This window comes from Hippoglossus hippoglossus, chromosome 21 (genome assembly GCF_009819705.1).
Source record: "Hippoglossus hippoglossus isolate fHipHip1 chromosome 21, fHipHip1.pri, whole genome shotgun sequence".
In the NCBI taxonomy this organism is placed as follows: Eukaryota; Metazoa; Chordata; class Actinopteri; order Pleuronectiformes; family Pleuronectidae; genus Hippoglossus; species Hippoglossus hippoglossus.
Genome location: NC_047171.1, coordinates 8942741 through 8969320, shown reverse-complemented (window position 1 = coordinate 8969320; position 26580 = coordinate 8942741). Strand labels below are relative to the sequence as shown.

General features: G+C 44.1%; 1 protein-coding gene across 6 annotated transcripts in view; it reads left to right on the top strand.

Moving 5' to 3' along the window:
• epha3 (eph receptor A3) overlaps window positions 1-26580 on the top strand; it is a 98632-nt gene that overhangs the window by 15222 nt on the left and 56830 nt on the right. For 4 of the 6 annotated variants that reach the window (XM_034574023.1, XM_034574029.1, XM_034574027.1 and 1 more), the window contains exons 3-4: window positions 1091-1102; window positions 1951-2611. In XM_034574023.1, the coding sequence (XP_034429914.1) occupies window positions 1091-1102; window positions 1951-2611 (673 nt within the window). The remainder of the gene's footprint in view (window positions 1-1090; window positions 1103-1950; window positions 2612-26580) is intronic. The other 2 variants (XM_034574025.1, XM_034574026.1) reach the window with 1 other exon arrangement.

The following is a 26580-nucleotide window of genomic DNA, read 5'->3' as shown; positions in this document are numbered from 1 at the left end:
TGCTCAAGTAAGTACATTATCTTATCAGACATAATGTCAACAGCATCACTGGAGTCAGTGGGAGATCTTGTCTTGCCTCTCTGTTGTGTCAGATTCTGTCAGCGTACCTTTCTGCATGTCATCACATCATTTTTATATTTACATGTAACGCCGAGCGGTTTCCACGTCTTAGCGGAGCGAGGTGAAAATGTTAAGTTCAGCTCCGCCTCTCTATATTTAGCCCCACTCAGCTCTGTCCACTCACCCCTGTTATTGTTAGCCCCACAGAGAGCTTGGACTACACTCCTGATGAATGAGGTGACGCTAAGCAAAGCATGACGGGGGAGACTAAACACCAACGGAATCACTCACCCCTCAAGTTTCCTCTCACTTTGTCTCTCCCTCCTTTCGCTGTTTTCCCCGACTCGTTCTCTTTCACTTTCTCTATTTTCCTCTCTCGCCTCCTCCCAGGGGTGTTTCATTAACTTGGCCGTGAGATGAAAAGCAAGTGGCCATCCTTCAGCCTGAGAGCTCCTTGAAGCACCGGACGCTCATAGAGACGCTTTACTCCCACACACACCCACACCCACACACACACACTGAAACATGTAATAGAGAACCAAGTCTTTCTTAGCTCTTCATTAATTTCTGTGTTCAGGCTGAAAGCACCTGCTGCGTCCGCCCGCTACGAGCCTCCAAACGCTTCACAAGAGCCCTATGTGAATGTATATGTGTACTTTGGTTTATGTTTCCATTAACTCCTGTGTGAAAGCGTTAATTCAGTCTCCCGCTCTCCAAAAAAGGTTCTCTCTCTCTCCCTCTTTCAAGGCCTATACATCCATTCTGACTTTCACAGAAAGAAAATAGAAAGAAAGCATCCATTTCCACATTTGCGCCCATTTCTTTGTCCTAATGTCATTTTTAACAACAATGAGCCCAGTGTTTCAGGTGTTTGCCCATTCATCATCGCTCCGATTCAGTGTTGATTTGCCTGGACACAGAAAGCCAAAGCGTATGATCAATGAGTCTTCCCGCTGTGTTGAATTCAAAAGGAATGACCCCAGCTTTCTTTTTTTTTTTTCTCCTCTCCTCTCTCATTGCTTTCTCCCAGTGGAGGGAAAATGTAAGATAGACACGAACGTTCCTGGTATACACTCACATCTGTCTATACGTCGTAGTTCCTTTTTTTTATTTTGTTCCATAGTGGATTGAGCACGTTTCCTTCAGTAGCAGTAGTACTGTGATGCAAATAACCAAGACTGCAGCTTGAGAGTCCTCACTCGTAGAGAAAAACATGTTAGTTAAAAGGGTGAAAAAATAAAAAGAGACGCTACGAGATTTTGTTAATATTAACAGTAATTAAGCAGCTTCACACAAATTTAGTAGGAGACTTTCACAGAGCCCCAATCTAGAAAATTTGGCTAAGGCAGCAAGTTTGCTTTTAATTAATTGGAGTAATTTATAAGAGATCTCGTAGTGTGCTTTTTCTTTTTCAGCCTTAAATGTTTATTAGATGCTTAGTATTCAGCAAGAATCTGAATCTAAATAATTCATATGTAAATGCTTACAGGGTGGATATAACTTTATTTCTCTCTCTGTTATCTTCCCCTCTTTTCCTCGTATTCCTCCTTCTCTGACTCCAAATTCCCTCTTTCTTACTCACTCTTCTACTTTTCTCGCTCGCCTTTCTATTCGCCCCCAAAACAACTCTTTACCTTTTCTACACATTTTTAAATCGCTTCCCCTCCTTCTATTCTTCTTTTGCCTTCACCCTCCTATCATTTATTACAATTTTGCTCTTACAACTCTGCCTGCTTCCTTAACAATCCTTTGCTGTGCTACTCCCCGATTTCCCTTTGATCTCCCCTCTTTATTTCTCTTGTATTTGGTTTTCTCTATCTCTTTTTCTGTTTCTGTTGCTCCGACTCTCTGTCTCTCTCCTACACCTCTCCCTTTCTCCGTCTTTTTCAGTGGGAAGAGATCAGTGGGGTGGACGAGCACTACACTCCGATCAGGACCTTTCAGGTCTGCAACGTGATGGAGTACAGCCAGAACAACTGGCTCCGCACCAACTGGATCCCTCGCCAGTCTGCCCAGAAGATCTACGTGGAGCTGAAGTTCACCCTGAGGGACTGCAACTCCATCCCGCTGGTCCTGGGCACCTGCAAGGAGACCTTCAACCTCCTCTACCTGGAGGCGGACGACGACCAGGGCAGCCACTTCAGGGAGCACCAGTTCACCAAGATCGACACCATCGCCGCTGACGAGAGCTTCACCCAAATGGACCTCGGCGACCGCATCCTCAAGCTCAACACCGAGGTGCGCGAGGTGGGTCCCATGACCAGGAAGGGCTTCTACCTGGCGTTCCAGGACGTGGGCGCCTGCGTAGCTTTGGTTTCGGTGAGGGTTTACTTCAAGAAGTGCCCGTACATTGTGAGGAATCTGGCCTCCTTCCCCGACACTGTGCCCATGGACTCGCAGTCGCTGGTGGAGGTCAAAGGCTCCTGTGTCAATCACTCCAAAGAGGAGGAGTCTCCGCGAATGTACTGCAGCACAGAGGGGGAGTGGCTCGTGCCTATTGGGAAGTGTCTGTGCAACCCGGGTTACGAGGAGCGAAGCAACACCTGTCAAAGTAAGACTGGTCTTCTTCTAGCCGTGCATTTCATTACTCTGCAACTCTCCTTGTCTTCTGTTGTCTACCTTTCTTTACGTGTAAAACCTCATTTCTGTTTTGAATCTATATCCACAGACTGCATCTCTGTCCTTATTTATTATACCGTGTGTGATACAATGCAAGGTTCGCCAAGGCTGCAGAAGTGTTTGATGTGAAAAGTCTCACACTTCATATCTGTCAGCCGAGAACCTTTGATCTCAAATGTCCAACCTTTTATGCAGCATGCATGTGTGTATGAGTATGATTGTGAGTGTATGGGCATATTGTGTGTGTGTGTGTGTGTGTGTGTGTGTGTGTTGCCTTCAAACGAAGCCCAAAATCCCCAGAGGGATTGCGGATAAGTCTGCAGTTGTACGTTTATATTTATCTGTGTTATCTGGGTCTTTGAGTTATAGGTCGGAGTCTTCAGTAGTTCAGTTGTAATCTTCTCTAGTGACACATCATTAGCTCTGGGAAGATCTTAACCAGAGGAGCGAGGATGGGGCAGATAATGCAGAAGAAAGGAGCAGGGGCCGGAGTGGATGGTGAATAATGGAATAGTTGTGGCGATGGCTGCGGGTGTTAGCGGAGGCATGAGTGGGTTCGACACTGGAGTCTGCAGTTACTCAAGTCTCACCCCCAAAGTCTGTTGTTGCCTCGGAGGTGGTTGAATAAGTCAAAGTATTTGCCTGGAGGTCTTTAATTTTCAGCCCATCCTCTTTCCATCTGCTACACGATCATCACAAACGCTTTGCGGAGGATTCAAGGTTTCGACAGCTGATTGCTGGAGAGAAATCAAAATGTTGCAATGATCGAAATCACTGAGGAATGGACTGGTGATAATTCTTTGGACTCACACACTGCTCTGCGAAACACGCACCACCTCAAACTTTTGCATTTGTCCTTTGACTTTTCTTGTTCCTCTCCAACAACTTTCATATCCCCTTTGGGATCAAGCAACCGGTGGGTTCAGAGGTTAAACGTCATGCCATGTCAGTTTTAAAAACACAGTATAATGGGTTATAAACTTCCTAAATGTGTACAGATATTTCATGAGGGCTTCACGAGAGCATTTCTTTAACACATGTTCTGTAGGGTTGGGTTTAACCCACACTACAGAGCAAAATCAAACTATACCACTTCAGAAAAACAAAATTTCCTTTGGGTGGCTTCTGTGGATGTTGTTCACTTATTTCATCAGTGTATTTTCACATCTGTTCCACACAGCCAGTTTTCACAGAGCTCTGCATTCATTTTATATTTAAATAACACAGTGCATGTGGTATGTTGCATAAAATGACAATAGATGCATGAATATATCTATGTTTGCTTACTTCATGCTCTTCTGGTTTGTGTTTATGTATACTCCGTTTGATCATGTCCGAGCTGCTCCCCGCAGCTTTGGCCAAGGACACAGAAGCACCAGCTGCATGTGCCATGAAACCCTCACTTTCTCTTTGTTGTGGCAGGATGCTGCGGTGCACTCCGTTCTATATGCGCTCCTCTTTTTCTCAGTCTCAGCAAGCTCCACAGCTAGAAGGCAAGAAATTAAAGAAGCCAAGATACAGCGTCTATGTGAAAGTGGCCACCTCTGCTGTTCCAACCGCTACACAAAGTTAAAACTACATTGCATGTCGTTCTGTCTCTCGGTCTTAGTTATGAGCTGCTCCCAAATGCTTCCGTGTTCATCTACTGTCTCCTCTGCAGAGCCGTGCCCGGTGTTAATTAAAGATCAAAGTGTGTCCCCCAGGTCAGGCCCCTGCTGTCGGGGCCGAGGGAAGCTCTTTTTCTGGGGCTGTGAACTCCAGACGAGCCTGTCTCCCTGTCCAGATGCGAGGAGAAACTTAGGGGCAGCTGTGTGTTGAAAACCTGTTATGTGCAAAATGTAAACTGGTTCGGTGAAATATTATATTATAGACAAAGAATGGCAACAAGGATTCGGCTACACTACGACCTTTTAGTTTTAAAATGCATCACTGCTTGTGGAAGCAGTGAAGGCAAAACATCATAAACACCTTCAGTAATCGCCGATCCAGAAAAAGGAATTCCTCGTCTTTCTTTTCACCAATGCTGTCTCTCGTTCATGGTATATGCTGTATGTATGCAACCAACTACAGAGTAGACAGTCTGCTTCCTGTTTACATGCCCAGGGTGAATGGTCAATGTGAATGGTCACATGATTTTAAGATGTGTTAGTATAGAAGGGGATTTTTATTGATGCAGAGCTAAAAGGCTCACATGGACAGAGTTCCTTCTAAAATGAAAACGTATTAGTATAGATGTAACTTAAGATATCTCCATAAGGGAGCTAAACATCTTTAATCATTAGAATAACTCCAAATTGTAGTGTCATATGTCCACATTCCATTTCACTATCTTAATCCAAAATATATTAAGGCTTTATCAAATCTGTTATTTCCTTGGCCCAAGTTTCAAGAAAATCTGTTCTGTACTTTTGTGTAATCCTGCTAAAACAAAGGACAAATAAACTATTTTGCTAAATCACATGAATAAAAAATGTCACAGCTCCACGGCCCAAATTTTGCCATTACCCCCAAGAATGGGACATTATGTAGACAAATGGCAGACCCCTGTCCCCCGTCCTGCCACCCTCCTTTCGCTTCCTGCCTCTCTGTGAATTGTGTGAATGTTTGGATGTATTTGACAATCTCTTATTAGTTTCAGAGAGGTCTAATGGACTCTAATAAGGTCTTATGTTACCCTGGAATGGGACAGCTGCACCAACAGGCCCCCACAGTCCCTGCGTGCAGCCACCGGGGGCCCCAGCGCGCAGCTTGCTCTGCAGGCCCTCTGTGTTAACAGATAGATGACTGCATGGGGTTAGGTCACCGTACAGGCAGGCGGCGAGAGAGATGAAAACATATTTACGGCACTATACAGGCGGCTGAAACAGATAGAGGCAGGTGTCTGAACCACGGTTTCTCAAGTGGTTACATGGAGCAGAACCCACACACAGCGAGGCCCCAAACCCATTTGGAAAGATAATAACCAGATTCTTAGAAAAAGACAAGATTTGTACTAAGATAAAGCTGTTGTTCTCGAAGCTGCCTCCTTGACTCCCCGGTGTCTTAAATTGTTATTTCACGAAAATAATCAAACATGTTTTTAAATTAATCTTAAACCACAAGTGAATGTTGAAGTGGTTAAACGTAGATGCTGTCAGGCAGCAGCAGTAGAGAGTGTGGTGAGAGAGGTGTTTGGATTGAGTGTCGTTCGCTCTCACTCAGAAGTGGATGGAGCACCTTCACTGTATTTTTCACTTTTTTGACGAGAAGTCTTGATGCGGCATCTTCCACTTAGCTAAGTCTCTGTTCTGTGTGTGTGTGTGTGTGTGTGAGAGAGGATATGAGAGAGCATGGGAGCAGTTTCCTATGTTTATACAGACTCCAAAGTGTGTTTAAGGGCTTTAATAGAGTACACTCTAGTATTAGACTGTCATTATCTTGCCGGGTTGTGTATGTGTGTGCCTGTTTGTGTGGTTGTGTGTACTGCAAGAATGTTGTTTTTTCGGTGGCGCCTTCAAACAAGCCCATGAATTCTGTCTGGCTTTGGCACTGGGTCACCATGTGTGAGCTGCCGTCATAGGAGTGTGTGTGAGTGTGTGTGTGGCTGATGTCTGCCATGTATATATGTCATTAAATAGTTCACAGGACCAGAAGCATATTGCTGTGAACACATTTTGATATTTCATCATCCATATCGGAGCAGAACTTGTCATCGGATCTTTTTTTTTCCAGGGACTGGACTCTGGACTTTTTCAGTTTTTCACACTGCTCGATGTGAATTCACGTGTCAGTCATCGTCTGGATTACAGTATGTTTTGTGAGCGGGCTTCGGCCTTTCCACAGAGAATGTGGGGCCAGATCTAATCTCACTAAGCCAGTCTTTCATCTGTCATTAGAACGGACTGCAGCAGGTGAACTAGCTCCTATCTACCATCAGTGTGAAATTCCTGCAACCATAATTTGATCCTAAAACAGCAAACGGATGTCTGTCTGTCGAGTTTCTCTCGCTCGCTCTCTCTCCCTCTCTCTATGTGTGTGTTTTGAGTGTGTGTGCATGTGTGTGTGTGTGCGTTTTTGCAAATGCAAGCAGCTGTTCTGGTGTACGTTCAGCGAGAGAACCCAGGTTTACATTCCTGCTTGATTTATCAAGACACACAATCCTGGAAGTTGCCAGCACCATAATGTTTATTGAAATTACACATATGTAGTAAATGTGTACACAAATGCTAAGTGTGCTAAAAGTGCTAAAAGTAGAGGAAAACAGAAAATCACTGTTGATTATAAAATAAACTTTTTCAAGGTTTAAAGAAAAATGTGATTTTTAATCATTTCTACCCTGATGATGCATGTTCTAAAGAAACTTTTGACGACCACATCGACCTCAACGCTTCCAAATAGCTGTCTCCTCTTTCTCCTCCTTGTTTACTTCCTGCGCTTCTTCCCTCCTTCTCCGCTCTCTCCCCGGTGGCTGACGCTCTTGGACGCCGGTTCAAAGCGCGCCGCCCATCTCATGTCGAATGTTTTATATCACTCTCCACTCTCTCGCTTAAGTGATTTAGCTGCTGCCCTCATGCACAGACATGCTTGGCTCTCGAGCAGACATGCTGGACTCACATTATACGTCTTTTCCGTTGAGTTTGTCACGCAAGCCTCCGTCAAGCCGGACCAATCAAATACTGGAGCGCAGCACGCCGAAAAAAGATCCAGCGTCTAGTTTATAATTTGATTTTATGAAAAGCTCTATTCAGCTTCAACAGTATTCTTATGTCCCTGTAATGTCATTAGGATCGCTCGTTTTGCCAATACCGCTGAATCTCTATCTCTATTTCATCTCATTGTTCTGGTTTGCTCGTCTCCCGCGGTGACGCAAAGTCCGACGGACATCCAACGTGGCTGTTAAAGGAACTCGTTGTAGCATGGAGCTCGCCAAGAGGGTCACACATACTTGTGTGATCAGGCCAAACCAAAGCTGAATTGCCAGAGAATATTGAGTTGGATTCACCCCAGAGGACCAGCGTTGCTCTGTTTCTGTCAGATGTGTTTCGTAGTCTCTTAGTACCGTTTCAATAAATCCATGAATGCAGCTTAATCTTCATCACAGGGGACTGAAGTGGAAACCAAAGATTTATTAATCCGTTACTTTTTTGAATTTTACACGTACAATGTTTTTAAGGGATCCAAATCATTTTTGTGCATCATATATGTGACATAAGCCGTTTTCAGAAAAAGTTCGTACAATGGGGTCTGGACTTGGTCTGAAGCGTTCAGGTGGGGGGGGGCACAGCATCCAGGAGGCAGGGGATAACGGGACATTGACACCAGCGTCGGGCCATATCACCCAAAGCTCTTGAATCTTGTAGTTTTTCTAAGTTGCCATCTGCGTTTGTCTCGTCTATGTGTGTGCTTCCTCTTTTTCATCTTAAGATATTTGTATTCTTTTAGTTTTTATCAGTTCATCAACACGCCCACTCGCGAGCTGTGAATCCTGAGTAGCTTGGACATTTGCGTTCTTACAAGTAGCCACTCGGGATAATTTCGGTAACTCAACCGGTGTTCACTGGATGTTAGAAAGCAGCTATACAGTCTAGATAATAAGCATCAGAGCAAAAATATTTTGGCTTTGTTTCCTGCTTTCAATATGTATTGATCAAAAACCCATATGCGTTTCATCAGCCCTGTGCAAATCCCACAGTTGTGTTTATACATTTTCTTTCTTATTTGTTCTCATCCCTCGTTGTTTTCTGTGTTCGTTGTATATTGTTACTGCCAGACTGTTGCGGCTGAGTGCTGTGAAGTCATGGGGCTATTGGCTCCCCTCTGGTCCCTTGGAAGGATTCTGTTTGTTTGTGTTGGCCATTATATAACTGTCCGGCTCTCCACAAGAACATGTCAGTTCTACACAGACGCACAGTGAGATACACACACACAGAGACACACACAGAGACACACACACACACACACACACACACAGACAGTACTTCTAATCTAGCAACAAGCAGATAGACACTACATCACTGATTCTGCTCTTGTCCTCTGTTGTTGCTAAATGTGTTTGCAAGTATTGTTTGTGTTTCTCTGTCTATGTGTGCGTGCGTGTGTGTGTGTGTGTGTGTGTGTGTGTGTGTGTGTGTGTGTGTGTGTGTGTGTGTGTGTGTGTGTGTGTGTGTGTGTGCATCCTCCGAGGTCATTGTTCCGTGTTCCAGCTGCACCCTGCTACACATCTAGTCGCACACATTCGTGATGCAAAGCCGCACACTACAGAGGAGTGCAACAATGGGCTGTTGCTGGTGTGCACCTTTATGGATGTTGTTGAGAGCAGGTGTTTCTAATATACGTCCAGCACACATTTTCAAAACCAGTCCCAGTGAATCAAATCATGCTGACCTGCATGTAAGTACGTGTTTGTTTGGGTGAATGAAGTGCTATACTGTACATGGCTGCGCTCTAGCACTGGCGTTTCATTGCACCAGTCTCCTCCTCTCTTGTCAGTTCAGCTTAGTGCGGAGGCTTTCTCTGCAGCAGCCCTTTGGCTGTGTGCTGCCTCCTATTTAGTCTTTTTGGAGCTGGAACGGGGAGGAGAGGTCGGGAGGAAGGACGGGGCCTGGACTGAATGCCTCACTGAGAAAGGTCTTGATTCATGGTGTCAACACGACAGTATATAAATTCCACAAATCCAAATGAGTAAAAAATATCTCTCCTAAAAGGAGTATGGGCAGAAGAACAAAGCTTTGGGCTGACATTATGACAGAATATTACAATAAAGTTGCAATTGAATAAAAAACTCACGTAATAATAGTATTACAAGAAAAACATTGTAATTTGATGAGAACATCATATTATTACAATAAAAAGAGAAAAAAATTTAACAAGCAGCCAGGACAACCTGTGCACGCCAGAGTTCCTCTCCTTCTGGATCCAAAAGCTCGATTACCCATCTCATTGTTTCTTGAGAAACTCAAAACCCTTTTGAATATTACACAGATGTAACCAATGACCAACATTTCCAACATTTCCTTCAGGTTTGTGTGGTTCTTCCTTCAGAATGGACAGTTTCTTGCACAATCTTTTAAAAGTCATGATAATGGTGAAGCAAAAGATAAAGTTTTCTATTATTTGTGAAACTAATACTGGAATTAAATTAACAAAATGACCCATATTCTTCATTCTAACAGGCGACCAAGTGATCTTCTGACTTCCCCCCTCTAAATCACATGGAGACTAAAATGACGACGTTATTCTCATAATATCACTTATTTACTCATAATATGACTTCAAGTTAAAAATGTCAGACTTTTTTCCCTTAAGCGACCCGTATACTCTATTGTACTCTCCTGAGAAAGGACAACTTTTTGGGGAATTTCATCTGACAAGAGACATCACCTCCTCTGTGTCAACTTGCATCACAAAAAAACCTTGTGCATGCAGTAATGTGCAGCATGACTCACTCTGTTAAGTGGTCCATCCCCAGTTCAAACTGTGTGTGTGGGTGTGTGTGGGTGTGTGTTTCCACTGCTGTCTACAGTTTTAGCACCTCCAGTGCTGTTTGACTTTTTGAGGATCCTCCATAACCTTGACGTGCAAAATAAAACGGAGCTAATTAAAACATGCTGAGAAAGCCCACAGCAACTCAAACTGACTCGGAATTCACCACACTGCTGCCGGGAGGGAAATAAGACATATGACTGGAGGGAGGGAAGGAAGGAGGGAGGGAGGGAGAGGAGAGAGAGAGAGAGAGAGAGAGAGAGAGAGAGAGAGAGAGAGAGAGAGAAATGTTGAGCATAGCAATAATTAAAGACACCATTCAGCTGTAGTCTGAAGGCAGAAAGGAAGTAAGGAGTCAGAAATCATCCTGCATATGCCCATATATGGTGTATGTTGTACACACATCTGTTTGTGTGTGTGTGTGTGTGTGTGTGTGTGTGTGTGTGTGTGTGTGTGTGTGTGTGTGTGTGTGTGTGTGTGTGTGTGTGTGTGTGTGTGTGTGTGTGTTATTATGGCTTGCGAGGCCAAAGAGGAGGCCGTAGCCAAGGATGCAGGGAGGGTTTCTTCATTCAGGGTAATATTGCCTGTTTGCTTTTCTCTTTCTGGGCCATCCAGAGCGGCCTGGGGGTGGCGGGTAAGCCTGTCACCCCTTGGCCCTGGTGCTGTTGGGACTTCAAAGCTGTTGGTAACCACAGGCTCAGGAATTCTCCTCAACTTCTCAACACACAAACACACACACACACACACACACACACACACACACACACACACACACACACACACACACACACACACACACACACACACACACACACATTCATGTCTCCATTACTAGTGACTGGCTAACATTCTGTTCACAATAAGTTGTCTTAACTACTGTTAAGCACTTTAACATTTAGGGTATGTGGACTTACTTTTGTTGAACATGAGTAATTATTAGAACACACACACACACACACACACACACACAGATAAAAAGATGGGTCTTTATTTGTTTAAGAGGCTCTTGACAACTTCACAGTAGTGAGTCTTTCTGTAAGTGTGAGTCTGTGTATGTGTGTGTGTGTACAGATGTGCGTCCATCTGTGCATATCCGCATTCAGCCTACAGGTGTGGCTCACACGGATGGATGATCTCTGTGGAACTACTGACATTACTTTTGTGTGTGTGTGTGTGTGTGTGTGTGTGTGTGTGTGTGTGTGTGTGTGTGTGTGTGTGTGTGTGTGTGTGTGTGTGTGTGTGTGTGTGTGTGTGTGTGTGTGTGTGTGTCAGTGGACAGACAAGGACAGAGGAGGATGGGCTCAGCTGGAAACGTCCTGTTTGACAGACACACTGGATGTTTGGATACACATGTAATGCAACAGGGGAGGGAAACAGAGGAGTGGAACTGGGGAGTCACTCCATCATGCCTGATGGATGAGAGGGAGCAAGCTGGAGAGGGAGCAGAGAGGGACGTGGGCGGGGCGGTGGGGGGGGGGACAGGAAGAAAGCAAGCTGTCACTGGGATATGGACCCCTGATGAGTACTTCTTTGCGCAAAATGCCCGTTTTTTGATTTGTGTTTCTATCCACATCCATGGGTTCCCCCCTCTTTGTTTAAAGCATTGCTCCTCTAATTGTTTCCTTCATGCATTACTTTCAAATGCTTCACTAAGTTGCCATTTATCTCTATGAACAGATTCTTCATGTGAAGATGCAAAAGCTGTCGGCGAAGGACAATATATATATATTTTTTCTCGTTTCTCGTTTGAACAGTCACCTTTTCTGCAGGCTGCCCACAGGTAAACAGTCCGTGTGGAGAACAAAAGAGGGGGAACACTCTGACTGAAATGCATTACACCGTTTTAGTTTGTCTACATTCATATGACGATAGCTGTTGATTGAGATATGCCAAAATGTCGTCTGGACCCAAAACACAAACAAAAAGTATCACTGTGTGTGTTTTGTTTGGAGAAAAGAAACTGTTACGACTGGAAACAGTGTGCGATGAACAGAAAACGCGTCCTGAAAATAATATCCTTCGCCCCCGGTGGCTAATTCGTCATCAGGTTATAGCCGGTGGGCCTTGAGATTGAGTTGTGACTGGTTGAATTGTTCGTGTTTCACATCATAAATCTCTAACTTCTCAGGCTCTTGCATTGTTCTGATGTCCATTGTTGACGGCCACCAGTCACATCCTGCCAAAGAGCCTAACCCTTATAAGAATACCACTATTCATGATATGCCAACTGCTTCACCGAGATATATGTATGTATTCAGTGTAAGCTTGTTTCACATTTTGAATCCAACACATGAATGGACATGTTACTGTAAACCCATTGTGTATCATGTCAGCTCTCCTTGGTGCTGAAGATGTGGCGGCGGTGCCCTCAGCCGCAACCTCCCTCGCATCTCGGTGCTGCGGCTGCGGCTGTCAAGTGTCTCACTTATCTGAACACGTCCTGCAGGCGTGCATATTGAACCTGTGAGCGGTTGTCAGACGCATCATCTGATTGTACAGCTGCGATGCGTTCAGTAAAGAGAGGCCTCTCGGTGTCTCCTCAGTTTTGAAACACCCGAGCGTCACCGCATAAATGTCTGTCTTCCAGCAGCTGTCTGATCTCGCTGTGTTGCCACATCACAGATGTCAGCGTAACCACCTTTCCGTCCCAACAAACACGGCGCTCTATTAATGACAGCCGAGCAAAGGCAGCCGAGTCTCTCTTAACACTTTTTGAGAGCAAGGCACAGCATGCAAATCGTGTGGCAATTCTGCAGTTGAATCTTAGCCATATAGACACTGATGTAATGACAGGTTAGAACTGCTGCACTCAACCGTCCAAGTGTTTTGTCACCACAGAAGCTCACAGTCACTCAGATGTCTTCACTGTCTCAGCAGCAGCAGCGGCAGCCTGTCACTGCGACTCTTCTTTCATGTTAAATTATGTGACACTCATCAATACAACAGAACCGAGCCCAAACTGTCACCCACCAACTCGACATGCTGAGAGACTGACTTACTGGGAGGAGGGTAGGGTGAAAGTGTTGCATGGATTTCCATCTCATGCATCCATTGTCTATCCTGCTTATCCTTTGAGGGTCGCAGGGGGTTTGCTGGAGCCAATCCCAGCTGACGTTGGGCGAGAGGTGGGGTTCACCCTGGGGGGTCAGGGTTTACCAAACATATTTACACCGACCAAAGATTTAAAGTCCTAACCACGTGTGGAGTGTGGGAGGAAGCCCGGGTACCTGGAAAGATCCCATGTAAACACAGGGAGGACGTGCAAACCAACAGCCACACTGGGATTCCAGCTGGGACCCTCTCTTGCTGTGAGACACTTTACCACCATGCCCCTGTGTATTTGACGTCTTTTGATCGTTTGTCTTTTCACTGATTAACATAAAGTTGGGGATTATATGGCACCACTGTTCGTATTGACCCAATAGCCGTCTCCTAACGCAGCCCTGATTGTAAATGAACTCAGTGATAAAGGTTATATTATATACCAGCGACCAGACATCAGCAATTTATCGTCACACTCATCTATTCATTTGTAAATGAATAGACAATGTATTCATAATTTATAATAACACATATTCATTGCCGCTGCCTCCAGGAGCCCTGATCAAAACAAATGGCTGTGAACTAACCTGTGCACAATTGATCAATATAACCCTCAACTGCTCTGTGTGGCTGAATGTGTTTGTATTCTACGGGTTCGTTGCTGACCTTGCAACAGGAACCTTGGTGTTTGTATTGTTTGCGTCTTCCATCTTTATCAGGTGTGCAGGAAGTGAGGCATCGCATCTCCTCTGGGAGCTGTGTGTGCATGTGTGTGTGTGTCTGGGTGCATGTGTGTGTCTGTGTGCATGTGTGTTTGACAGAGAGAATGAGTGCACCACATAAGTGTGGGAGACATGTCTATCAATATATACAGGTCATTAGTAAAACCAAAAGGGAGCAGAGGGAGGAGAGGAAGACAAAGTGCTTACCACAGCAAAAAGTGCTTCTCACTGACAGACACACACACACACACACACACATTTTGAAATTGATTTTAAATATGCGTTTACATGCTGAGTGCATTTATTGTGTACGTACTTCATTGTCTTTTAATTTTTTCCAAGACGTCATACATTGAAACACCCTACTTTGTATTTTTATACAATAAGACATCCATTTCCAGAGTCTCTCCATTTCTCCATGACTCAGCCGTGGGATGGACTCATCTGCCTGTCAAGTGTGTTTCTCTGCTTTTGACTCAGGATGTAGTGAAATGGATCAAAGGGACCTGGTCAAAGGCAAATTTCAACAAGTCTTGCATTTCTCGCATTAGACTGAAAGGCTTTGAAAAGGCGCCACCTGAGTTTTCAGATCCAGTTTCTATTGAACTATTTAATGCACTCTATGACTGAGCTCACCCAGGTATCCTGTGCAATGCAGTCTGACAGCAAAGGGCACTATTTGGCCTTTATACAGTGAGAGTATAGTGCTGACTTAAAATCGTTTTTGTTTTGGGTGAGAGTCACACAGTAGCCCTGTGCCCTTCTCTTGCACCGTGCTCAGTTAGAAGATGTCACAAAGATGTTCATCTTCAAACCTGAAGAAAAGAAACTGCTCCACTCTGGAGAAGCACTTGCTATAGGTGGGGTTTCGGTGAGTTTGACCTTTGCTCCGAGGTGTTGGTGTTAAATTGATGAAGGGTTTGTTGCAGCAGCTATATTGGGAAAACCGTGGTAAAAATGAGAGTTCTTTGCGTTAGAGGTCAATTTTTGTTGTGACCCTAAAACATGACCTCAGCTACCAGCATAAGCTTGAGCATGGAGCCTGGAAAAATGATGCTGTGGAGAGAAACATCTGGAAAAAGCTTTTTGTTAATGGATGCTTGCCTCATTCTTTTTCGTTTTTTTACTGAGAAGAAGCATTTTGAGGATGTAGCAGAAGTGGTAAAGACGTCTCATCTGCTGGCAGAACCGAATGGTTGGGTCTCCAGGGCGGATGGGAACAAAGAATGTGGATCTTCCATGAATGCTGCAGAACTTTACAAGAACTTGGACTTCATTCTTGAGTGAATGCACAGGAAATACAGTAACTGAGGTCAAGTTATTTCTCAGCTGTTAAAGAGTCACTGATGTTACAGACAGCCCTGTCTCTTTCAAAATGATCAATAGACTCAGTCTCCAGGCATCCCTGACTCCCACTACATCCAAATTCGATAGAGATAAAGGAAAAGGTCTCTGCAGTTGTTTATTGCTCAATCTATCCATCCCTACCCACGCCCAGGAAGCAGCAAGAGTGATGGCGTTTTACCATCAGCAATGGCGGCTGACTAAGAAATGGTGTCAGATGGAATGACGTGCCCTCTGCGGTGTGTATGTGTGGGAATGTGTGCGTCTGCGAGGGAGGAGGGGTTGGGTTCCGTTGGCGTGTGAGACACGCTCTAACGTTGCGTATGCATATGAGTGTGTATCAGTTCGGGTGTGCTGATTAAAGGCGGTCAGGCCTCAGTGCTCAGGCCTTTAGCTGTCCCTGCACGCTGAATGCCAAACACAACAGAGCATGCCCAGAGCAACCAAGCATGGAGACTGCAACGCTAAAGCACACGGGACAACCTTAAAGGCCTGCAGCTGTGTGTGCGTTTGTGTGTGTGTGTGCGTGTGTGCGAGTGTTTCTTCTCATCTTTGTGTTTGACTTTATGTTTTCCATCGACCGTGTCAGGCAATCTAGATGAAAGCAGTTAATATTTAATACACTGGCTTTGACTTCCCTGGCTTTAGGTGTGAAGTTGATTGTGTTGCTTAAAAACTTTCACGATAATTGTCAGTGTCAATCTACCTCCTTTAAATCATTGGTTTTGGTCAGCCACAGTTTCTGCAACTAAAAGGAACCAATCAATCACGTCGAGATGATTAGAACTGACGGGCCCCGTCTTAGTCCTGGCACAAAGCAGCAGTGCAGTTGTCATTTCTCAGTACAGTGCCAACGTTGTTTAAGAAGCAGTTGCACTTGTGCCCATCTGAGCGCCCACGGGTGTGTTGGTGTTAAAATGAGGTGTGGTCATGCACATTATCTCATTGTTATTTTAAGGGTACAATATCGAGATAGTCACATTCACACTACCGGGCAAATCTGCCGTTAGAAGAGCAATCAGCCAAGGTGTGAGCACAACATGGTTTTAAAGGAAAATGGGAGATGGCACTCTGACTGGTTTATTGCACATTATACACCCACAACACAGACATGATTAATTAAAAGACTAAGTACTTAGTGCTTGTTAAACTGTTGGTTGATTTGGACACTCAAAATGCACTTACCCCATGGGATTAAGACTATGCACTTAGAAAGATACAATAGAGCCCTATACGTTTCAGAACATTTAGAAAAGTTGGATAAAACAATTGTGACAGAAATATTTGACACATGCAATGCAAATGAAAAATATGTACTTTTAATGATCGTGAAGAGCTCATATAAATGTATCATTAAATTAGTTTAAATGCATTTGCTTTTTGATTTCGAATGAGATTGGAGACTGATGTGAAGTGTTAAACTGGGATTGTGGTTCCTGTTATTAGTGACTTACAGTTGATGACAAGTTATGACAAATGCAGGGGAGGATGTTAGATAAGCTGCACCGCCCAGTCCCTTAGCGCTGACTGTAACAACCACTGTGTGTCAACAAGTTGTGCCAAAATGTTTAATGCTGCCCTCATAGGAGCCTCTGTCTGTCTCTGTCTGAGGGTCTCCTCTGGAATTAAGTGTCACTTATACCAGGACAAAGGATCCAACCTTTAAAGGTTGTGGGATATTGCAGAGATGAGCACTGACCTTTCTTACAAATTACGCACACTCACATGCCCCCCCCCCCCCAAACAAAAACACACACACACACACACACACACACACACACACACACACACACACACACACAAATATGCATGGGGCTTTCCAAGCAGTATGAAGATGAGCAGAGAAAAATGTCAGGCAGCAGTGTCCAACAAGATTATTGTACTCATCATCCACAGATTTCCCACCTCCTCTGATTCATTTCCCTTCATCTTTCCCTGTTCAAATGGATGGCACCGAGCATTTGTCAAGGTGAAGGTAGCATGGCCCACGCTTGTGATACAACCGACCAATTTTTCCATTTCTTCCGCTCCGCTAGTCTTTTGCGATTAAATGTTCAATTTCAGCACCTGGAGGCGATGCCAAAGTGCAAAGCCTCGAGGAATGTTCGAGAAATCTAACTGATTAATGCAAGACCTCCACACCGACTCCTGCATAATGCCTTGCTGCACTGGCCGACTTTGTATTGCTGTTGATGCAAACCGGATATATCTAGATGTGTGGGGACTTCTTCTGACCTTTCACTGAAACCTGAATATCAGTTTTTGACCTCTGCTTCTGATTGTGATCTTTTGTATTCATGATAAGATACGTTTTTTATTTTGATTTAATTGATTGCAGTGTAACAGTTTGAGCAGATTCATTTAGTTTTTCTGTGTCCTCTGACCTCAACACCAAACCTGCAAGTCTGGTCAATTCCGCTATAAATAATTAATAATTCATCATCAGTTTTCAGCACAAATTAGGCTTTCGTCTGTTGCATAGACTGTAAATGAAAAGGGATGACATAACAGGTCCCCGAAAGTGAGGCCAGAACGACTCAATCCCCCCCTGGTGGCTGGCTGAAGTATGGGTCATACTCCCTGCCTTTTTTCATTAGTTAGCAAATGGGACTTGAACCAAACAAAAAAAATCAATCGAGCGCACCTCGCTACTGCAGCTCTGGCTACAATCTGCAAAAGGGTGGCTTTTGTTTTCAGGGATATTTTAACTTTACTTCTGGATAGTGGGAGAAAGTGGAGAGATGTCGTCTATCTTTATATACCGTCTATTGTCCTGTGTGGTTTTGCAAAATACATTAAGACAATTGACAAAATATTGAAGCACTTTAAATGAATGAAAGAACATTTGTTATTGGTTATTTCTAAAAATGACCAATCTCTATATGGGGAAATTACATAAATTAAGTAATTGGTGGATCGCAAGTTCCCTGATCGAGAGGCTTCATTTACACCACTCACTCTTGCGTGTGGGGGGGTTGGCGTGTTGGGGGATGACGGCTCTGTGCCAGCGGGAATGGAGGTGTGTGGTATTGATGAGATACCACTCTAATGAGCTTTAGCCAATTAATCCATTGATTTACATGTAAATGGCTCCTGAAACGTGACTGGCTGTGACTGCCATCTGCATGCACTCAACCATGCTAATGTCGTGCTGAGTGACACATACGCACCCAAGACACAAGTGCAGAGATGTAAGGGTTTAAAGACAGGACGTGTCAGAGAGAGACAGAGAGAGAGAGAGAGAGAGAGAGAGAGAGAGAGAGAGAGAGAGATGATTGCACCGCTTTGCTTTGAGATTAAAACAAGGTGTTAATTACAATGACTACAAGTGGACACACACCTTTTAATGATCGAGCAAACGCCATATCTCTGCATATCAGTGTGTGTTAATTATTTTCTCTGTGCATTTTGTTATATACTCATTTTGAAGATATTTGATCCGTTCTATATTGAAAGATCTCACTTTATATAGAGCAACGCTATAACTATATCGCATAGATGTACCAATACAGATACCAGCATCATAAAGGCCTCTGATACTGCAGTTGCACTCTTCTGCCACTGGCAAGTGGCCTACTGCTTTTAGGGCGACTAAAAAGATATTTATATTCATTCCTAAATATATTTAGTCTTGGAGTTGCTGTTGTTTTACTGTTACTGTGAAAGATAAAAAGAAAGGTATTTTATTTTTATTTTTGTATTCCCAGAGTTATTTTTCGGTTATGCATTTGTTTTTGAAAGAGTTAAACCTGAGCCAGGTCACACAACACTGATATCAGTCATCACTTCCATACAAGGTTAGCAGGATATAGCTGTTAAAATACATTGTATAAGTTGTCATTTTTCTAAATGCACTGGTATTGGATTGATAAATACATTCCAGGTATCGCAATCAGTATCTTCAAGGGAAGAATTGTATCAGAAAATCTCTATATATTATTAATATTATTAAACCAACAAAATTAGTGACTTGATTCCAAATCTTAGGGAGTTAGGATTTGGAAGCACAAAGTAGTCAGTTTGTATTAGTTAAGCAACCAATAGGAGTTAAGTGTCTGGGTCCGAGGGGGAGCTGACGAGCTGCTCAGCGTCGCCCTCTTGAAGTGTGTTCTAGTTTTACAGTAATTAGTCTTTCACTCCATATGAATTTTAAGTTCTCCTCCTGGTGTGGAGCTGCCACAGTGAAGAATGCCTCATTCTGGCTTGTTGGAAAATGGGCTCTGTAGAGTCTTCTCACTTAAAATAACGCAGCGATGCAGAGTTGTGTGCTTTCAGCCAGCTAACTGAGTGCGACTCGGTGTTAATTACCAGTGTGCTCGGCTTAACTGAGATACCCAGTAAATTGTCCCCAGGTGGGGAAAGAATAGGCTCTATCTTCATTTCTCATAGCTGCAGTTGAGCTAATTATTATGATGGTGTGTGTGTGTGTTTGGGTGTGTGTGTGTGTGTGTGTGTGTGTGTGGAATCAAAATGGGCTTGAATAGGGTTTTTGTGTGTGTGCGTGTGTTTATCGGCCACTTAAGTGTTAGCTTCTGTGCGCGTTTGTGTGCGTGACTCGGTGTTTATATAAAATTTGGATCATATGTCTCTGTACATGTTCATGCATATCTATCGAAAGCATGTGCACGTGCGAGTGTGCGGCTTCAAAGTGCTTTGTTGGCCTCCCCACTTCGGTTGTGTGTGTACATGTGTCTTTGTGTGTTTGTACATTCAAGGAGAGCGAGCCTGGAATTGGCGCATTCTAAAACACGCAACATCCAAAGCCAACAGTTCTGTTAAGTGAGATGTGCTGCGTTATAATGATGCCATCTATCACTCCCTTCATCTTTCCATTCCTCTATCCCCCCTCACTCCTTCATCACCGTCTCTGTGGCCTCATTAATTTAGCCTGGACTATTTATGGGCCTGTAAAAACAATAAGGGAAGAGAAGAAGGGTTTTACTGGCACGACAGACCTCATCATCTCAGTGCATGGGAAAAAAAGATGAGGATGCCTGTTGAGTTAGAGGGAGCACACCACATCACTTTCAGTTAATTGCACTAGATTCTTAACATCTGGTTAACGTTGGACAATGTTTTCATAAATGAAGTATGTTTTTTTTGACATATTAGAGCTCGTCTGTTTGATATTGTAGAACATAAGTGAAAACCAAGTATCTATACATACTGCACTTTCGGAAAGACCAAATTGAAATGGTATACCCATATAAATTGCAATAATTTGAAATTCTAATGTACTGGTATAGAAATAGGCGGCACAGTGGTGCAGCGGTTAGCACTCTTGCCTCACAGCAAGAAGGTTCCCAGTTTGGACTCTGTGTGGAGTTTGCTCAGGTTCTCTCCTGGTTCTCTGACTTTCTCCAACAGTTCAAAGACATGCGGATTGAGGTCAAGTTAATTGGAGACTCTAAATTGACCGTAGTTGTGAATGGTTGTTTGACTCTGTACGTTGGCCCCTGAGATTCGCTGGTGACCAGTTCAGGGTGTTCCCCACCTCTCGTCAGCTGGGATTGGCTCCTGCTTCCTGCGCCACCCTCAAAAGTGTAAGCGGTAAAGATAAGGGATGGATGGTGTAGAAACAGGGTGATAAAGGGGACTCAAAGTGGAATCTGCACAACCACCTTGTACTTTAAAAGGTTGTATGCAAACCTGGGAATGTGTCACCTAACAGACAAAAATGACCAGAAGCATCAAGTTTGGTGGGACATCAATGGAGTTTTGGATAATTTTATGATTGATTTGTCACTTTTGTGTTTTTTATAACCTGAGACTATACCTTTTGGTAGTAACATGACAAGTCTGTTGCCAAGCATCATCCGGGATTGTGGCTTTTAGAGTCCAGCTCTCAAGGATTTAAGAAATACTTAATTCTACTAATATCACTGTTTTTTGTGGGGGTTTCATTGTCATATTGCTTTATTCAATAAAATATAGTAGCAAGGTCATACGGGTGCTGTGCGTGACTATGCAGGTATTGGTGTCCTTGACCCGTTGCCTGTTGGATTATCCTCCCTGCTACCAAACGCTTGAGGTTCAAGGGTTTTTGACCCTCAAGACTATTGTCAGCTGGTGAACTATAGTAACCTATGGCCGCTGTCAATGAAGAGTATGTAACACACACTATAGGCCAGTCTATATGGGCTTGTAACAGCCTTTGAGGCTTAAATCATGGGGCCGCATGAGGTTGCATGGAGCTCAGGGTCCCCTTCAATGGGAGGCCACGCATACATACATACTGTCCAATGAAAGGCCCGGCTGGTCAGTCTGTGTGGGAAGTGGAGGTATAGAATATGAGATACAGTAGTTGGATTTTGTGTGTGTGTTTGTGCATCATCTGTTACAATTAATGTCATTTTCGGGGAGCTAGATTCAGTGTGCACGCAAACAGGAATCAGGAAAGATCAAATCCAACATTCGTATGTTGGCACACATGCAGTCATCCTATGTCCTGATGCAATGAGAATCCTTGAGCAGGTTTCTTTTTAATGATGGACTGTTCTGGGTGGCTGTTGTTGGTGAGAGTGGGGGTGATCACCCTGCCGCAGAGCGAAATACCATGTGTGCGCCCAGCGGGAGAACATTCCTGCCGGCCCCATGATTTCCTCAGGTCATTCATGCAGTCCTTATCCCCACTGTAATGGCATTGTCCTGGGGCTCAGCCGCGCTGCCAGGCCCCCCACGCTTCAGCCTTTGGCCTCCCTGACAGCACTGCCCCTCAGCTGCCTGTCAACCACGCCGAGCCCAGGGTGGTTGACTGGAGGGAGGGAGGGGTCAGGAGGATGAGGCCACCACTGGGGCGTACGCTGCTCTCAGGTTATATGGAGACGATGGTAAAAAATGATAAAAAATGCCGTTTAAATACGACCTACAGGATTGTCTGATCAAAACCAGGCTTCTTACGGGTCCTTGGGTCCATTTTGTGCTTTATTTTAATGCTAAAGATGAAAAACGCACCCAACAACCTGGTGGCGTTGAACAGATGTACTGTAGCTGAACTGAATGTTTAAATAGCATATATTTGACAGGAACTATGCTTATGACTCCCAGCATGCTTTTCACTCCGACTTTTTTAGCACTGACAGCGCCTTGGCACCGAGAGCTGCCTGCGCGTATTTTCGTGGAATTCCTATAATAAAGTGGCAGTCACATAACAAAGCAACACCCCATTCTGGAGTTTGCACAGCTAAATTGGGACACTGCCACTGTCACTTTACTTTGTTGGTAAGCACACACAGATTATGATGTGTGAGCCAAGCAGAAAAAAAAAACCCAGCGGAAGAAAGGAATTCTGCTGCATTGGCGAAGTGGGACGTATAGAGAGCGAAGGCAGAGGAGGAGGGACGGCATCTGCCACGACTTATGAATTCAACAAAGAGTTTCTGATGGACATCTTTTCTCAAAGCTTCTCCCGCTCGTCTGCATTTTGTGTGTAAGAAAAAAAAAGGGGGTGTTCATCATTATTCAAGGACGGAGCTGATTAAAGGTGATTAGGCCCTGCCCATCCATCACTCTCGCCTTTCAGCCTGTCACTGGCCCCAGTATTAAGGGGCCACGCCAGTGTATGCGTGTCCGTGTGTGTATGTGTGCGAGGGAGAGAAAGACTGTCCAGCCAGCTTTGTGTAGTTTCCAAATATTCGCCATTACCCTAATTGCAAATAATTTCTCAAATCGAAAGAAACAACATACTCGGGCTCCTTAATAACGCTGCTTAATACTGAAATAATACACAAAAGCTTTAAGACTGTGGTCTAAGCTTAAGTGGGCCGTGGCAGCCCATTCTTTACTGGATCCTTTAGTGGCCCTATGATGAATGTCCACGTTCTGCCCTGATGAATGGCGGCAGTGAGAGCCTTTCTTCCTCTCGCCATTCCTCATAACATTAAGCCACAATAAGGGAAAGCAACGGAAAACAATGGAGTTTTGTTAAGCGGGAGTAAATGAATTGGTTTTGCTGGTGTCCTGTGTGGGGAGTCAGACAGTGAGTCTTTCATCAGTCGGTAGACTGTGGGAAAAGAAGAGTTTGACCAATCCCGTATTTCTGATATTTCTTGTAACCCTTGATATTGTTTTTGTTGAATTCCAATTGAATTTTTTTCTCAGGGCGAGTAAAACTTGTGAAACAGCATTTAGATCTTAATGGGACACCATAACTCTCGGGTTGTTTAAAATGGGGTGAGGAAGGGTTTTCACTGCAGGTTTTACAGAGTGTTGAGTTCACTTTCACAAGCTGCGGTCAGGGAGGAGGATGGGGAAGACACACACACACACACACACACTGGTCACGATCTGATTTCAGTGAAAAGACTTCTATTGTGCGTGTGTGTGTACTGTTGTTGACAGACATATAGCTCAAAGCTCTGGTAAATACACTGCATTCATTCATAAACCGCGTATATGCATTCATTCACTGTTGGCACAGCCGTCATGGGTAATTTGGGTTTTCAGTATCTTGGCCAAAGTCCCTTTAGATGGGAATTAAACCACCAACCTTCTGGTGAGTGGACGAAGCAGCCGCCTAAAGCTTTGTTTTAGTTTTTGTTAACATTTTTTTTTTATGCTGCCTCAGTCGTCGAAAAGATAACTCCAGCAGTGAGAGGAACTCTGATGGTACACACACACACACACACAGACACACACACTGCTTTACAAGAGGCAAGAATGATAAGAATAGACAAGGCAATTTGTGAGGTACTTGACAATAGCAGTTTGGGCTTAGTTTGTGTGTGTGAGCGAGAAAGCAAGACAGAGCAGAGAGAATTTGCACAGAACATTTGAACCTAAGAACTCCTTCAGGGGAAGACGATAACTGGAATCTGCTTCTTTTTCTTTTTTTTTATTGTGTTCCCCACTGCGATGAGCCGGGGCTCCACTGACTCCCACTATAATGTTCGCCTTGCAGGGTGCCACGCTGGAAATACACTTGTGCTGATCCTGCACTTCTCGCAAGTGTCACAACCCCACCAGCACAAAATACCTGCTCAAAGAACTGAGAGTTTAGAAAGTCATGACTCCTGAGCACAGCTATCAGATTGTTGCGATGGGATTGTTACATGTGTGGTATTTTGTATGGATCTGTAGGTAACCCTGATGTTAAAACTAAGGAAATATATATGATTTAATCTCTTTGCGTCTTGTTTGTATTATGGTCTGAGGTAGTACTTTTATTTTACAGATTTTTATCCTCACCCTTCTTCTTCTGTAAAGTAATATCCTTTGAATGATAGTTTCAACACTTATCTGAGCCACTACAATGCTGACTTCATCCATGCCTCCTATGGGGCTTGGATGCTGCTAATTGTTCCACTTATACCACAGAGACATTTACATTGCAGCTTTTTTCTCTATACGAGTTGCTTCAGAGTGTCTTTCATCATAAACAGAGGACATATATTTCACATTCCTTGCTGTAGTCGTTTCTCTTATTCTAAATTGGTCCCTTGTTGTTTCACAGAGCACTAATGGATATCCTCAGCATGGTGGTTTTAATGTGTGTGTGTGTTCTAAGATTAGTACAGTAGGTTTTGGTTTGAATGGACCCATGTGAATATTATTGATGCTGGGGGGGGGGGTCATCAGTGATGACTCGTCCCTCTACACACACACACACACAAACACAATATGCACACAGCACGCAACATGTTGTTTACCCACTCAGTGTGACACTGTGTCATATCTGTAGGCGACACAGTATGCGTGTACAACACACATTTAATATGGACACATGCCTGTACCTGTAAAATAAGTGACCTCTTAAATATAAAAACGTTTCCATGTGAGGAAAATGAATGATGCTAATTAACAATTTGCATAAATAGTTGTTTGACCCCTAGTGTGTGTGTGTGACATACACTGCGGCAGCTGAGGATGAGCAGGGAACAGAGGAGCCAGAGGAGAGTTGGGGAGGAGGGGGGTAAGACGAGAGTCTTGATGTGTACTTGGATCGTGCCAGGATGTCTGGCCCTGTCTGTAGTTCACCTGCGCTGGTCTGTCACACACACACACACACACACACACTAACACAATGTCTTCGCTGGAAGGGTTACACGCAGGGCACGCACACAAAACACACACTTCCAAGGGCACAGCATGTACACGTGCATTCTCTCTCTCTCTCTCTCATGCATAGAAGCTAAATCACATGATGCTGCTTTATTGAGAGGTTTATCTCTCTCTCTCTCTCTCTCTCTCTCTCTCTCTCTCTCTCTCTCGCTCTCTCTCTCGCTCTCTCTCTCTCTGACCCAGTAACCGCTCACCCCGGGTTTTTCTTGCTCTCTCTCTCTCTTTCTGGCTCAGCAGTAACACATGGCGGGACACCCCATGGTGAGGTGTGTCAGTTGAGGAGTGATTTAGTGTTGCTCTGCTCCAACCACTGCTAAGACACCTGCCCTAGGAATCCTGCTGCACACACACACACACACACACACACACACACACACGCAAGCATGCACGTACGCACACACACTGATTTGCATGGGAGCACACAGATGCACGCACATGATGGACACACACACACCCACACACCCACACACTCACACACAGTAGTTTAGCATTACACTAATTGCGAATAATTTCTCATGCAGAAAGGAAATCTTTCAGGAATCTTGGACACTATCCCAGCATGCATTGAGCTGACAGGAGGAAACCAACCATAATAGCGCAATCTGATGATATTTAGATCCAACCAGCAAGAGAAGAACTGATATTATCAGCCAATATAGACACAATCAGCCTCACACAAAGCCCAGAACTTTGGGCAAGAGATAACAACATACTGTGAAGGAGATGTCAGGTGTGTAGGCACCCGTGCACACTCCTGTGTGTTAACTATTGGAACCATGACAATAATTGCCTGGTACCCCATGCTGCGGTGGCGTGCTATTTCAGGTGCTCCTATGGGTCAGGGACAAAAGTCTTATGCGGTCGTTCAGGTTGGAGGACTTCCAAAGGCAGGGCACTAATATTTCTTCCATGTGTGGACAGTGCAGAGGTGGACTTAAGTTCAAATATGTAGCCAAATAACATCTCTTCCGTGGACACATACTTCTTTCACTTCCATCCAGTAGATATGTCTTTCCATGACAATACTATAAAATATATTTGATGGATATTGTCTCAAAAACCACAATTTATTAATCACAAAAAGTTCTTTTGGATAAAAATATTATTCAGGCTAAGGGATGTCTTCTGATGGAGCTTCCACTCCAGATTTTTATTTTTTTGTGCTATTTTGCTTATTTGCCGTCACAAAGGAAGTAACAACGGAAGGGGAAGTTAGGAGCGTCACTTGGGAAGGTAAGCAAGCATCAAATGAGATGGGGATAATTTGAATGCA